This window comes from Euprymna scolopes, chromosome 14 (genome assembly GCF_053919585.1).
Source record: "Euprymna scolopes isolate OS-2025 chromosome 14, ASM5391958v1, whole genome shotgun sequence".
NCBI classification, from domain to species: Eukaryota; Metazoa; Mollusca; class Cephalopoda; order Sepiida; family Sepiolidae; genus Euprymna; species Euprymna scolopes.
In genome coordinates this window covers 82,942,659-82,959,985 of record NC_136495.1, presented here as the reverse complement: position 1 = coordinate 82,959,985, position 17,327 = coordinate 82,942,659, and the positions used below count along the sequence as shown (strand labels likewise).

The 17,327-nt window shown below is 31.7% G+C and overlaps 1 protein-coding gene across 5 annotated transcripts in view; it reads left to right on the top strand.

Annotated features, from left to right (window-relative positions):
* Window positions 1-17,327, top strand: part of LOC145293139 (cGMP-dependent protein kinase 1-like) — a 448,649-nt gene that overhangs the window by 367,008 nt on the left and 64,314 nt on the right. For all 5 annotated transcript variants that reach the window (XM_080139549.1, XM_080139551.1, XM_080139552.1 and 2 more), the window contains one exon: window positions 16,187-16,353. In XM_080139549.1, the coding sequence (XP_079995675.1) occupies window positions 16,187-16,353 (167 nt within the window). The remainder of the gene's footprint in view (window positions 1-16,186; window positions 16,354-17,327) is intronic.

Genomic DNA, 17,327 nt, shown 5'->3' with positions numbered 1-17,327 from the left:
GCGACAATAATATTGATATGACTTAGTAAATTGTTTTCAGACCATGAAAATGTTTATATTGTTTGGATTATTTGGACTACTGTTCTCATCTTAGATGTTATTTTTACAACGTTTCGGACGATGTAACATCCGATGATGTACGTGAAGAAAGTTGGAAGTTACATCGGCTGAAACGTTATAAAAATAATATTCAACATGAGAACGATAGTGTGAATAATTAAAATTGTCAATCGTTGTTTATAAACATTTCGAAATATAAAACCGACAAAGTTTTAGAAGTTTAGAGCTTATGTTAAAACTATTTTAACAGTGCTAGAGTTTCTTACTTTCTCTCTCTATCCCTCTCTCTCTCTCTCTCTCTCTCTCTCTATCCCTCTCTCTCTCACACACTCTTTCTCTCTCATTGTGTGTATGTTAATTTAAAAAAGATTATAAACATCTTTTCAGTTTCTTAACATTTTTGTTTAAATTTTTTGTTGTAAATGTGAATAAACTTATGATTGCGGTATTTCTTTTATTTAGTTTAAAAAACAAAAATATTATAAAACGCAAAAACATCTTTTATGCTATCTTTCTAACAACGTAATTTCGAACCCAAGAAAAAACAGACATCATTTGCCTTAACATCATTTGTCTTAACATCATTTGACTTAACATCATTTGTCTTAACATCATTTGCCTTAACATCATTTGCCTTAACATCATTTGTCTTAACATCATTTGCCTTAACATCATTTGTCTTAACATCATTTGCCTTAACATCATTTGTCTTAACATCATTTGTCTTAACATCGTTTGCCTTAACATCATTTGTCTTAACATCATTTGCCTTAACATCATTTGTCTTAACATCATTTGTCTTAACATCATTTGTCTTAACATCATTTGTCTTAACATCATTTGTCTTAACATCATTTGCCTTAACATCATTTGTCTTAACATCATTTGTCTTAACATCATTTGTCTTAACATCATTTGCCTTAACATCATTTGTCTTAACATCATTTGTCTTAACATCATTTGTCTTAACATCATTTGCCTAAACATCATTTGCCTTAACATCATTTGCCTTAACATCATTTGCCTTAACATCATTTGTCTTAACATCATTTGCCTTAACATCATTTGTCTTAACATCATTTGCCTTAACATCATTTGTCTTAACATCATTTGTCTTAACATCATTTGCCTTAACATCATTTGTCTTAACATCATTTGCCTTAACATCATTTGTCTTAACATCATTTGTCTTAACATCATTTGTCTTAACATCATTTGTCTCAACATCATTTGCCTTAACATCATTTGCTTAACATCATTTGTCTTAACATCATTTGTCTTAACATAATTTGCCTTAACATCATTTGCCTTAACATCATTTGTCTTAACATCATTTGCCTTAACATCATTTGCCTTAACATCATTTGTCTTAACATCATTTGTCTTAACATCATTTGTCTTAACATCATTTGCCTTAACATCATTTGTCTTAACATCATTTGTCTTAACATCATTTGCCTTAACATCATTTGCCTTAACATCATTTGTCTTAACATCATTTGTCTTAACATCATTTGCCTTAACATCATTTGTCTTAACATCATTTGCCTTAACATCATTTGTCTTAACATCATTTGTCTTAACATCATTTGTCTCAACATCATTTGCCTTAACATCATTTGCTTAACATCATTTGTCTTAACATCATTTGTCTTAACATCATTTGTCTTAACATCATTTGTCTTAACATCATTTGTCTTAACATCATTTGCCTTAACATCATTTGTCTTAGCATCATTTGTCTTAACATCATTTGCCTTAACATCATTTGCCTTAACATCATTTGTCTTAACATCATTTGTCTTAACATCATTTGTCTTAACATCATTTGTCTTAACATCATTTGTCTTAACATCATTTGTCTTAACATCATTTGCCTTAACATCATTTGTCTTAACATCATTTGTCTTAACATCATTTGTCTTAACATCATTTGTCTTAACATCATTTGTCTTAACATCATTTGTCTTAACATCATTTGTCTTAACATCATTTGCCTTAACATCATTTGCCTTAACATCATTTGTCTTAACATCATTTGCCTTAACATCATTTGTCTTAACATCATTTGTCTTAACATCATTTGTCTTAACATCATTTGCCTTAACATCATTTGTCTTAACATCATTTGTCTTAACATCATTTGCCTTAACATCATTTGCCTTAACATCATTTGTCTTAACATCATTTGTCTTAACATCATTTGTCTTAACATCATTTGTCTTAACATCATTTGTCTTAACATCATTTGTCTCAACATCATTTGCCTTAACATCATTTGCCTTAACATCATTTGCTTTAACATCATTTGTCTTAACAGCATTTGTCTTAACATCATTTTACTTTTAAAATTCAAATTCTAATCTTTTCTTTTATATTTTCTGTAACATTTATCCCAAATAATTTTTTTAATGTCTTAAAAAGTGGAGTTAATATTTTAATTTGAGTGCTAAACTATTTTCTTTGTGTTATATTTTTACAAAAACACATTCTAAGACATCTAAAACATTTTCTAAATTACATTTTCTATTTATGCGCCTTATTGTCTGATTTTCGAGATTTCGTAACTTCATCTACTTATATTTTTTCGTGTATATCTTTCTATGTGTCAATTTATTTAAATTAATTCAACACTTATTTTTTGAAACAATTTGAAAATGTAATTTATCGCATGATTTATGTCAATATAAATCTATAAACAAATCCAGCAGTTTTTGCTAATTTTATTAATTTTATTTATATCAGATTAGTCATATGGATTTTCCTATTATTAGCCAATATATTTTTAATTCTCATCTTTACATCTATTGCATTATAGTTATCTAATTAAATGTGCATATAAAATAAAATCCATGTTTTTATTTTAACCTATTTATTCCTCGGCTAGATGCCTCTTAAAATCGTATATACTAGCAGGAGAGTTAGAGATGCATCATAACAGGAGTGTAAGAAATAGGTATCTGTTTACATAAAAAAAAACTGTTTATAATTCCGGTTCCTTTCCAAATTCACCAACTTCCTTCCCTCGTAGAAGCATACTTCATCTACAGCTTAAATGGCCATTAAATATTTTAGACCAACACATATCATTCATGATGCATAGTAAGAAGATAAGAATCACAAAATTGAATTTGTTTAATTATTTGAAACATTTGAAACGACATTTCATTAAAAAACATCTGACAACCTGATTCTTCTTACGATACGTCGATTTAATGTACACGTTTGAATAGATTTGGTTTTGATTGAGCAAACGAGAATGGAGGGGTTCAAACAGTCAGTGTGTGTGTCGTACTTTGTAAGTGTGGGTATGCACGAGTTGACATGCCAGCATGCTGGAAGCCCAAAGGAGGAGTACGTAGGATGACGGTCTGTGGATTTCGGCTCAACTGGTTTATTGAAGAAGAATCTGGCTTTTTAAGAGCTACAACGAAACAAGATCAAGCTATTCCTGTGGATTAATAAGAGAGTTCCGTTCAGAGGTATGTAAAAATTCGCGCGTTTGCTATCAATATACCCGAATTCGACAAGACGCACATGCAGAAGGTCGAAGGCTATTGTTGTGGTGTATCCACCCTACGGGCAAAATGATTTCTTTCACTAGCTATAAAGATCGGGAGAATATGTCTCTCGGTGTTAGCATACACGGTTATGCTCGGGTCTTGCACTTGTGGCAGTCGGACTGATGTATAATCACAATATTTGTTTGTTGTATTTACTTTTCTGTTCAGTATATTTTGTTTCCACTAATTACTGTGTTGTATCTTTCTTTCGAAGTCTTACGGGACCATAGAAGTTAAATCAGTCGAAGCGTTCGGCTGATTCGTGCTAAACCTTTTTTCGGTTCGGATAGCTGGATTGTAAAAGAAGGTGTTCGAAGTTGTGTTCAGTCCGTACACATTTAAACAGTTTAAGGAAAAGATGAAAGTTGGTTTGCTGTGTTCAAGTTAGAAAACATCATCTTCATCACTAAACGAGCACAAATAATCTAAATGTGCGAAGAACAGAATAAGATATTATTTAAAAGTTTTGTGTGACAAATGGATGAATATTGTTTTTGACTGCCAGTCTAACGAAAGTTTCTGTTTGAAAACAAAACAAGCGAAAATAGTAATATTAATCGTGACAAACCAACGGTTATTCTATTTCTAAGCTTGACCTATAAATCCAAATGCTATTTCCAATTTAAGCTGACAGACTAACAAACATGCTCAGTGTGAAACGTGATCGATGACTAAAACTGCGATTAAAATTTTCTATACTTAATTCTGACAGACTAACGAAACTGGTATTTAAATCTTAAATGCAACAGAGTGACACTAATTTATTTCAATCTTAAGCGTGACAAATTAACAGAAATGCTAATTCAAGCTAAAGAGTTACAATCAAACGAAAATACTATTGCAAACTTTATCGTGACTGGCATATGTTCCTAAATATTTGGATGAATTTGCAAGAATTGCATAAATTGGTTATCCCCAGAATTGATAAAAGATTAAAGGAATTCATGAAGTTTCTAAAAAATAACTCTGGAGATGATTAAACCTTTGGAATTTGCCAGCCAACGCCATTAAATTCCAACATCTATTATACGCCACTTTATTTCGAAACTGGCAGATTGGTTCTGTACGAAACGATACCGTCCAAAATGTTTAGTGTTTTGACTGATACGTCCTTTACTCCTACTATCTAGTGTGTTCAGACGACAAATAAGGCCTACAATTTGTTCTTGCTAATTAATCTTTCCTTGGCCTTCGTAACAACTAACATCTTTATCCCGCTACACGTGTCTCCGGTGGAATCTTTTCATATAGCTTCAACCTTTATCCTGTTCGAGATATCTAGCACTTTGAATGATTTTTTCAGATCCACGGGTCACAAAGCCATACGGACAACGACTTGAACCCATAAAGTTACACTCGATGAAGCATAGACAACTGCGTTTCAACCTCACCCTTGCTTTTAACATCATGTGCGTACCACTTAATAATACGGACTCCACAGAGAAGTTGCATCTGGGATGCTTTCGGCTGGTTCGTGCTAAGCCTTTTTTTTCGGTTCGGATCGCTGGATTGTGAAAAAAGGTGTTCGAAGTTGTATTCAGTCCGTACACATGTAAACAGTTTAAGGAAGAAATGGAAAGATTGTGGTCGTTGATCCTCGTATGATTAACATTGTAACCATTATACGTTGATCGATAACTGATTGAGTAATGACATAAAATGATAAGAAGTTAACTGAATACAGCTCATAAGAAATATCATTATCCAAAAGTCGGATAAATTAGGCGTTTTAACTCCTTTTCAGCCTCTGATGATAGCCGGAAAAATATCTTCAATTCTCCTGAATTCTAGCCCTGTCATAAAAAAATGACCGATAGGCGTTCTAGTCTATGTAGAGTGCAAAGATTTTTGGCATAGAAAGGGTTTTAGAAAAACGAAACTATATATCGTTCATTAGAAACTTGTATGTATACTAAGTAATTTAAGTAATTAAAATGCATGTACATCTTTTTTATTAGGATCATTCAATTTGTTTTATTTTTTTACTAAAGCAGGTTTATATACGTGTCTGTGTATATATCTGTTCATATATGTGTGTGTGTTTGTGTGTGTGTGTGTGTGTGTGTGCATTCCTATTTTCCTGCCATGAATCACGTATGAAAATATTATCGTCCACATCTATGTATGTGTGCGTACATGCGTAATTTTATCAGTCGACTTAGATTATCCTTTGCAATTATAAAAATGCCTATACCATCTGGAGGCATGAATTAATTTTCTCCAGGAATTTCCCTTCTCTTCGTGTTTCTATTGCTTCACCTTTTATTTCTACAACTAAAAAACGCTGTCATGTGCCTCTTCTTTTGCTGTTTTCATAGTTTAAGATGTGTGCAAGCAGTCGGCCAGTCTGTCGCGCTTAAGACTAACACGGCATTTTCCACATGCTTTCCCTATACTTTCGCTGTAAATAACATTATTAGTCCATATGTCACAATTATTTTCAAAATAGCATTCGTAAATGTACTCTAGCAATCTGTCTACCGGAAGTTGGTTTGCTGCTTTCAAGTTAGAAAACATTATTTTCATGACTAAACGAGGAAGTCAAATGGACGCATCTTAATATCAGCTGCATTCTTATCACATCTGTTAATATGCAAACAGGATTTTACAGATGGAAATCTCTGGCCGCCTACCTTAATTAAATCTACGTTAAAATTGCACCAAACAACAAAAACATCGCTTACATTAAACGAACAAAAAACGAAAATAAACATGGATGAAATAAAAAATGAAATGCTGTTTGAAAATGTAGTAATTCAGTTAATCATCTTTTGCAATATTTTATTTTATAGCAGACAAGCAGAATCTATGTTCCGCTGATGTCCGGGAATATTCAGAAAAAAAAAAGCATCATAACCGTCAGTAAACTGACCGGAAAAAACCGACAAGATAGTTTTAAGAAACAAACTAAACTATGCGCCAGATAATCATAGTTTAATTACTGTAAAGTAAGTTTCCTGAATAAATAGCTATTTTTAAGAACAAACAAATAGTAGCAAACAAAAATAACTTCGCTTTTTGAATGTTTTCTTTTTAAATTTTTTGTTTCAATAAATCGAGGATAGCAAATACATGTTTTCTTAAAGGACGTCTGTACTGCGATTTCACTGGCTCGCTGTTTTGGGCACATTTAGCCTTTTACGTAAACTGCCTGGAAAATTCTTACGATAACACGACCCTTATTCCGCATAAGTACCGATTTTTATATTCGTTTTATACTGTCAAAGTATTTTGTGTTTTAAAGTATATTAAAACAGTATTTTTACTTAACTTGGTCTATAATGATCCCAGCATATTTTAGTTTTGTTATAACTCTACATGCTTAACACTACTTGTATTTTAAGTGAAAAATGCTTTTAAAAAACGTATCAAGGTAGGTAGAAAAGTAATTTCTGTTTATGGTGGCGGTCGAATATGTTTACACTAAAGTAAAATGCTGACGGTTAGGAAAAGCTTGAAACGATGTAGTTGTCTGCTCATTTGTTATTATTAAGTGTAAAAGATATCGACTGAGGTTTATCACACGTCTCTGAAAGAAATGTAATCAATTCACCCACTATTCAATGTTTGTATTTAATTTATAAGGTACAAAAAGTAAAAACAAGTCTTTATATATTTAAGGTGTGGTCGGCGTTGAAAGGAACTAGGCAGCGGCGACAAAGTGAATAAGGTGGCGATGAAAAAGAAGAATGTTAAGCAACTTAGAGTGTGTATTAAAGTTCTTAAAATCTAGTATGTTCCCAGCTGTTGAAGGAAGCAAATAAATAGGTTGGCTTGTCATGTTTGATGGTCGTTTGTTGTTCGAGTAAAATCCAAGTTCAGTAAGTAAATGCGTGTAAATAGCAAATGAGATAAGTGAAATGCATTGTCTTTTTGTTGTGTGGAAATGTGTTTAGGAAGTAGATTATTAACTAATATCTTGTTTGTTGTCGATTGGTGTGTGTAAACGCTCTTAAAAGTACATTACATTAAAGTGACCGGAGTTTAATAGTGACAGCATAAAGGTGCACTTAGTATTTACGTATGGTAGATGTAATGGGTAAATATTAAAAATGTGAAACAAAGACAAACAATGACGGTCCGACTGGTATTATGAGGCTAATTTAGCAAGTTCCTGGCCTTCTATAAGGATGTGTAAGAGTAGGTATTTTAAATAGGATACAATCAGCTCTACCTTCTCAAAGCATAACTATTTTCCAGGAGTTATTTTATCCGAACAAAATTTGATTATTAGGAAAATGAACTAAATCGAATGATGATTACTGGAAAACATGCACTAGGCATTATCAGGTAGCGTAGCCATATTGAATGTATATGTGGTATCTCTGTTTGTATTCCTATAATTTTTTAAATGGCAAAAACTGTCTTTATTTTATTGATATAGAGATGGAAACAGTCATTACATAAGAAAACAATGAAAAATAACAATTACTTAATGTCATTACATAAGAAAACAATGAAAAATAACAATTACCTTATGTCATTACATAAGAAAACAATGAAAAATAACAATTACTTAATGTCATTACATAAGAAAACAATGAAAAATAACAATTACTTAATGTCATTACATAAGAAAACAATGAAAAATGTTGCATCTACATGTATGCTATCAATGTTGTGCACTGGTTTATTTTTTTACTGTTTTTTTGTTTTTTCATTTTCTACTGGCATTTTATATTCATGTTATTTTTTCAACTAAAAACATTTATAATACATCTCTCTCAGTGGCATTTACTGGAATCATTACTTTAGATTCTACATTTACATCCCAGTTGGTTTAATAAGGACAACATTTCGAGTATTTTTATGTAATAACCATTGTCCCTTTAGTCATAATGAAATATTACTAAATTGAGCCTGTGTCCTTAACTGATTTATTGGACACGTAGATTCCAATTCGATTTGCAAATCTCGATATAACCTACTAAGAATGTGCGAAAGTCTATTTTCTATCCGATTAATTTCTCATTTCTTAGCGAAGAATCAGTGTTTAGCGATTACAATTTTAAGAACCACCAGTTGTACTATTAAAATAATCTTTTCTGCTCCAGAATTTATCTTTTGACATAGTCATCACCATTCTCAATACACGTTTGCCATGAATTCAATGACGTATGTCTGCTTCTAACGTAGGTCCATGACAGAGTTTGCTTTCTCAGACAGTCTCACACCGTCAATACTTGCAATACAATGTAATTTGTAATTCCCTCTGTTTCATTCGAGCGGAATAAAAATAGGAGGCATTACTTTTGGAACGCCTGTCGTAGTTCAAGTTTGCAAATGTGTGATTGCATCTATAATAGGTAATTCCGTTAATAATTCAGTCGGTCAGTCACATTTCAGGTTCAAATAGCAGCAGCATCACTAAACACGCAGGTATGATTGTTATATGAATACTTTCAAGCACCTAAGCATTGTTGTCTATTGGTTTTTAAGCGTAAAATGTCATTTGGGTAAATCTACCAATAAAAAATGAAATAAGTCAATCTGATTGGTTAGGTAATTTCAAAATTCAAAAACGTTTCTCTTTACGTTCCCTTTGTTTTTTACATGGCAGATTTTGTATGTTAGAACTGTATAACTCTACTATATCTTCTTTTACTCTCTCTCTCTCTCTCTCTTTCTCTCTCTCTCTCTCTCTTTCCCTCTCTCTTTCGCTCTCTCTCTCTCTTTCTCTCGCTCTCTCTCTCTCGCTCTCTTTCACATTTTGCTTATTTTACGTTAAATTAATATAGAAAAGTGACCCTCAATATTTGAAACTATAATTTCTTCATATTTTGGAAACTACTCGTTTCCTGGCATTTTAAACGTTATTTTCGTTTTCAGCACTCTTGAAAATCTGGTAATTAAAAGAACTTTTGAGGTTGGACTGATACTGCACTTTAACCAATGTTTCGATCGTAGTCATTTGTTTTCCTAGTTTTGCATATGAATTCCACATTATCACATATTATCTCAAAACCTCTGACCTTGATGGAGGGTAGGCTAAAACCTGCTGCTATGGTTTCAAAGGGGAGAGTTAATTTCAAATATTTCTCATATGTTATATCTCCCTTCTTTGGTTTTCATACAAACAGTAAATTTCACAGTGTATAAGGATTATTGGATACTAGATAAATTCATGATCGTATTCTATTTCCAAAAGAGGAAAGCTATAACATATGAGAAATATTTCAAATCAAGTCTGCCCTTGCTGTTATTCAAGATCATTTGAAACCATAGCAGCAAGTTCTACTATGTATATATACTCTTAGCCATATTACATATTGAAATGCTTATATCTTTGGTTTTATGTTTTTCATGAAAATTGGCAGGCTTTTTGAAGATAAAAGATGGTTTAAATTTTATGACAACTGATAAAAATAAACCAAATATTTTCAAACTAATAAAATATGCTCAAATTTGCCTACATTTGTATATATATATATATATATATATATATATATATATATATATATATATATATATATATATATATATATATATTGTTCTGGCAGGTTAGCTTCAGTTTTGTTGCTCTGGGATGAATTTTTCTTCGATTTTTTTTTTTTTGTTTGCTTAATTGTCTCCCCCTGTAGCCTTGCACGGCCACCAATATTTTTTGTTTTTATCTCACTAGGTTAGGTTCAACATAATAATCGATAAATAATTGTCTCCAAAATAATTACGACCGGGCAACACCAGGCGGCCTACTAGTATATATATATATATATATATATATATATATATATATATATACATAGGGTGACCCAAACAAACGAGCCTCAACTCTAATTAGGCCCCGTTTCTTAGTGTTTTGTCCGAATGAAATGAAACTTTGGCCATAACTAGTTTATTATATTCAAAACATCACATCAAAACACTAGGGTCTTTGGGGGTTTTTTTCTCCGTTGACTGTAAAATGCTCAGAAAAACGATTGAATGTCCTCTGTTTCTTTGGGGTCACCCTGTATATATATATATATATATATATATATATATATATATATATATATATATATATATATATATATATAAGAACTACGTAATAAACAGGTTAATAGATATTTCCATTGTCGTGCAAGTAAGGATGGTCTTTGATGTTGCCTTAAACTTTTGAATCACATAGATAATCTCTATCAGCAATATATATAAAACAATGAATGACTGAATTGCCATTAACTTCAAGTCGTGTGCCTTACTAAATTAATGTTCACATATTTGTTCGTCCTAGATTAAAGGATTTGATGAGAAAACAACACAAACAGGATTACTTAATTATACCTCTAATAGTAAACATGCTTAATTGATAAAACGTCATTGATTTTATGTCATGTATTTCTATTAGCGGCTTCGTCCGTCTGTAGCTCGTTTCAGTTTGGAATGGACACATCCTATGCAATCCCTTAAAATGGATTTCTGTATCAGTCGTTGTTTTTTTCGGAGGTTTTTTTTTTCACTCTTACGTTTGTAAAGGAATTTGCATATCTAAGTGACTGAATGTGAAATTGGTCAAAGCGGCTATATAAAAATCTTTATTCGTCGATCGATCTGTCATGCTAAGTTTTAAATAGCATTCCGTAAATTCGTTACATGTCCGAAGATATGTCCACTGCCACAACTAGGGTGGTGCCACATTCTTAACAGACTACAAAATCAACTTGGCAATCTAGTGGGAATGATCATTTCTGTTTTCTACAGCCTCATTCTTGCGGAGGATATCGTACTAGTATTTCTCAGCTCTATCATTTCATATCATAGAAATTTTTTCACTCAACTTCACCATCTAGTTCCTCTTTGTCAGACATTTACATGGAGAACTTGGCTTATTGCTACAGCTGGAAATTAATGTCCTTTTCTATCTGTGCTTCTAACATAAAACAAAATTTATTATTATATTACTTATTTGGATTACAGCTTATATATATATATATATATATATATATATATATATATATTAATATATATATATATGTATATATATATATATATATATATATATATATATATATATATATATATATATATATATATAAGGATATGCTACAATCAATGCCACAAATGCCACTAAACTTTCGTTAGTGAATATGATGAAAAATGCGATTAATTTCGATTTCTGTCAGATGAATTAAAAAGGCCTGGAAGCTGTTTCTTCATCTAATATATACATATATATATATGCATATATATATATATATGATGATTGCCACGTCATGTTAGACGAGTGCCACTCCCTCAGTCACTGAATGTCCATGTGCCCGAGATGATTTTTCAGCAACCGAACCCGTATCATGCTGCACTTTCATGTGATTAATAAGACCTGCCTTAGACAACAGAGCCTGATCCAAAGATCGCCATGATTGGCCGGCAGGGTTTGGCGTTTCCTACATGCTCTCTTAAGCTTCGCTCGGTCTATCTTGGCTGCTTCAAAGTGTCCGGCGCCCCTGTATTTCAGTACACTCCACAGTGTGCGATTATACGCTAGGGACTCCCAACTGTCAACAGGTACATTAAAGCTCATCAGACTCTCCTTGATGCTATCACGAAAACATGTTTTTGCTTGTGCTGGAGTCTTTTGCCAAGAAGGAGCTCACCATAAAACAACTAGTTTAACTCTGACAGCTAAAATGTCAGCATATCAAACATGCATATTGCCATCCTTATTCTATGCCTCTGAAACATGGACTTTGTACCAGTCACAGGTGGAACAGCTTGAGAGGTTTAATCGGCATTGCCTTAGACACATTCTTGGTTAAAAGTGGGATAGTTTTGTCCCTGATACATATGTTTTAAGGCCAAAACAACCAGTATTGCTACCATGCTTACTAAGACGCAGATGCGTTAGGCGAGTCATCTTGCTCAACTTGATGACTATCGATGAAATTGATTACTTGCTCTAGTTGGGGAGCAGAGAGGAATCTTCACATTCTTTCATTCATGCAGTGACTTAGTCTACAATACATAGTAGTCTACATTGCACTGTTTATTTTATAAAATTATTTTTATATAATGGTTAAAATTAAAGTTTAAAATGCAAAAGTCAAGTATCATGCTTCAGTTATGCTCTAAACAGAAACATTCATTTGGAAGGTGCCATATCAAAAAACCTACTATTCATTTTATATGTTGTGTCTTTCGGTTTGTGCGATAATAAAACTTCTCAAATGCACTTGTGCTGTTAGGTTGTGTAAAATGTTAATATTAGCTAAAATCGTTTGTGCCTGCTTTCATCGAATTATTTCGATTATCGACTATCGATACTTACCGAAAACATCTCGATACAAACCCTATCTAAAAACATGATAGGCACATAAAGTACCTTCGTTTGAAATTTCATAAAAATCTGCTCAGTCGTTTTGGAGTCCATAAGGAACGAACTGACACACACACACACAAATTTCCTTTATATAATAGTAGATATGTGTGTGTTTATTTAGGCCTACACATACATACATACATACATAATTACAAACACACACACACACACACACACACACACATATATATATATATATATATATATATATATATATATATATATATTAGTGCTAGATCGATTGTAATATTTTTCCCGATTCCAATAAAATTACCGACTCTTTTTCTAAATTTCCGATTCCAATACAATTACCGATTTTGATTTCAATTCTGATTCTTTTAAAATCTCGAAGTAATTAAGCGATAGAGTTGTTGTTGTTGTTGTTGTTTTATTTTATTTTCGAATTACTGTAAAATCTTTGTAATATTTTCATAGATTTTCGCAAACGTAAAAATACATTTATGTTGGGATATATATATATATACATATATATATATATAGAGAGAGAGAGAGAGATTTTCGCTCCGCTCATATTTAAAAATCAATAAATATTCATCATTCTATAATATATACCAGAAATTTAAAATTAAGTTTTAAAGAACACATAAAAAAATCGTTTTTGTAATCGGAAATAGACAAAAGATTTTCCGATTCCAAAAATGAATTCGATATTTCAAAAAATTTAAATTCCCGAGTTCGATTAATTGCTCCAACACTACTATATACATATATATATATACATATATATATATATATATATATATATATATATATATATATATACTAGTTGGTCAGTACTAAATAGGTGACCATGTAAACCTGACGAATCCTAGAGTGGATGAAACGCGGAATATTCAGTGTAGCTTAATCACCATGTATATTTTATAACTTACTAACTAGCTCTACCTATATATAGAGCACTTTTGAAGTAAATACTTTACGCATAAATTTATACTTTCGTATATTGATTTATGTGAGTAAATTAAGTAGTTATTTATATATATATATATATATATATATATATATATATATATATGTGCGTGCGTGTGTGTGTGTGTGCGTGTGTGTGTGTGTCCACATGTGGTACGTATTTCCGTGTACGTCATATCATCATTTCCGTGTACGTCATATCATCTTTTGCTAAAAGAAAACGTTACTAATTTTCTTACTAAGTTCTTCAGCATTTGATAATTCTATTAGAATCATATTATTATTAAATGTAATCATAAATATATATATATATATATATATATATATATATTTATAATTGATTTGTAACGATCTTGTACCTCATAACCAGTTACGAACCGTGCAGACCAACAGAAATCTATCCGTTAATTTTAAATGTGTTTGTTACAAACGTTGTTATTTAATTTTCGCGTGGATTTAGTCCATCCACTTTAGTTTTTATGGCAAAGAATCCACGTATGTTCAACGTATTAGCCAAATATATGATGACGCCATCTTTTAAGAAAATAAGACCAAACTATTAAGTGCAGAAAATTCGCTGTTTGTTTATTTATTAATTAAAATTCATTGCTTTATTTCAGTCCAGTATTTTGCGAGTCAAATTTTATGAGAATGCATGAAAATCCTCGGAAAGTTTAAAACACTTTGAAAACCAAATTGTGAAACTTGTAATCGATGTCAGTTTAAGTCTGAAATTCCTATCTTATTACTTTTCCTTTTTCTTTCATTACTTTTTAATCACGTTTCTTATTTTACTTCTGTCTGAATTTCAAAGTGATCAGCAATCGATGGATATGTGTGAAATAAGGGGTGCGTGGAGAAAAAGTTAACATCCGTTGGCTCTTTTTCGATTAAAGTAAGCGACACTTTCTCGACTTGGGCAATTTTTATTTTGTCTCAACTAGAGTGGCATTTTGGGTGTTAGCTGAATGTCCCCTACATTAAATTTCTTTTTCTATTTGTGAGATTTGCTCTCCCACATAAGAGTTGACTACAAAACGATGAACTAACTTTTCCAAATATTTTGCGCACGAGAAAAAAAACGAGCGAACGATTTAATTGCGCTCAACAAAAGTCTGATTCAAAGAAACGAATTTGGTGTGGGTGGGAAAGTCGTGCTGATTTAATTTCTTTAAGAGACGAGAAAGATAGATTTAAACGCCTTAAGTAAATATTTTGTGTTATTTAAAGTCTCGCTATCAAATCCAAGAGATATAATCAGGTTTCTTGTTCTGATTTTCTTATCAAAAACGGCAGCTTTTCGTCTGTGGAAAATAAACGAGATTTTTAAAACATTTTTGAATTTGTTTTCAAGAAATGGTGTGTGTGTGTGTGTGTGTGTGTGTGTGTGTGTGTGTGTGTGTGTGTGTGTGTGTGTGTGTGTGTGTGTGTGTGTGTGTGTGTGTGTGTGTGTGTGTGTGTGTGAGAAAAATATAAGGCTATTTAAAAAAGTGAATATAAAATAAAAACAGCAAATAGTGCAATAGAGGGAAGAATGGCTGCTTTTATGCAATTTCAGAAACGTTTATTATTATTAAGTTGCATCGGGTTCTACGAAGTAATTAGCGGGATATATCATTAGATTAAACTAAATATCCGGATTGGAATGGGTAGTTGATCACTTGTATTACGTAGAATAGATTTGCCGTTAAATAAGATGCGACCCGGATGTAACTATAAATGATCCTTATGTAATGATCTGTAGCGGGAAAAGTGGACTCAAAAGAAATGCTTAGCTCAGAAGTGGAGTACAACTATTATCACTAAAAACAAATCTGTGTTAAATTAAAATCATTGTCATCTCTTTGTTTACAGAACGTACAGGGTACACGAGAAACGGAAACGCCTTAAGCTGCACCTCCATTACAAAAAAATAGATAATACATAATAAAATAGATATACAATAAATTTGTTGTCTTTATCTGTCTTGCTGAACTCAGAATACAATTCAAAACAAAAGAACATCTAAAATCATTTATATATTATAACTAGCGTCAGTTCTGCCTTGGCACTATAATTCCACAAGCAGCAAAGACAATGCGTTATCATCTTCCAAATTGTAGGCATTTCGAATGAAACTAAAAATGATAAAATTGAAACAGTAGTACTCAATTTCTCGGTATCAACCAATGTCTGCTAATATATGAGAGTGTGAATCAAAGGCATACAACTCAAATAATTAACACTATTAAGTTGTTCAATCTTGATATAGATTTGTTTGTGAAATTCTAACGAAAATTAGTTATAATTATCGTATTTTCATTTCTTTTAACTTTTAACGCTTTTATTTTTGCAGTTCGAAAGAATTAATCAAACGTGCAATCCTCGATAATGACTTTATGCGCAAATTGGACATGTCCCAAATCAGGGAAATTGTCGACTGCATGTACCCAGTCGAATATGCCGAAAACAGCCTCATCATCAAAGAAGGAGATATCGGCTCGCTTGTATATGTCATGGAAGGTGAGTAAGTTCGAGATTTTAGTTAAATAAATGGGAAGATAATTTACTTTGTAAACATAACATTAAAAATAATGAAAATAGTATTTGATACAGTATATTGGATGTGTGTATATATATATATATATATATATATATATATATATATATATATATATATATAATCTCTACAATAAATTTGTTGTCTTTATCTGTCTCGCTGAACTTAGAATGCAATTAAAAACAAAAGAACATATAAATTGTAAGATGGTCAACATAAGGAACTTCAGTTGATATTTACAATTCTTTGACAGTATCTGTTTCGTAGCACAAAACCTTTGTTATTATATCAATCAGTGATTATTTTTTATTCCCTTGACTTATAAGAAGAAATAGAAACAATTAATTCATCAAAAGGATTTTAATCATGTCAAAACGCACTTATCTCATTTTGATGAATTGATTTTATCTATTTCTTCGGGTGAGTTAAGGGCAAAATAGATTCACTGATTGAAATAATAATTAAGTTATTGATTTTGTGCTACTCCATATCGCTGGTTGTTGTATTTTGTAACCCCTTTTGTAGTGTGTTGATTGAGTTTGGGGGAAATTATGTGTTTTTGCGTTTGCTTCTTATTATTTTTCTTTCAAATATGTTGTTCAGTTTATAGTTCTGACTAAGAAGGATAAGGGTTTTTGTAAGCTCTGTAAATAGTTCTGGTTTGTTTGTATTGTGTGTAGAGACGTATGCTAAAATTTGTTCTTTATTGTGCTTTTGGGGATTTATTAGTTGGTCTACTGAATTTTTTTCTGCTAATTTAATACCTTTACGTAGTGGTAGGTATCCTCTTTTCCGTAAGCTTATTTGCTGTTCATTTAGTCGGGTCGAATGGCAGTGGTCTGTTATTATGATGCAGGTTCTGTGTGCCAGGGAGTAGGGTATGGATTTCGGACAATGTTTGAGTTGATGACTTTTGAAATCGAGGTATTGTTAGGTG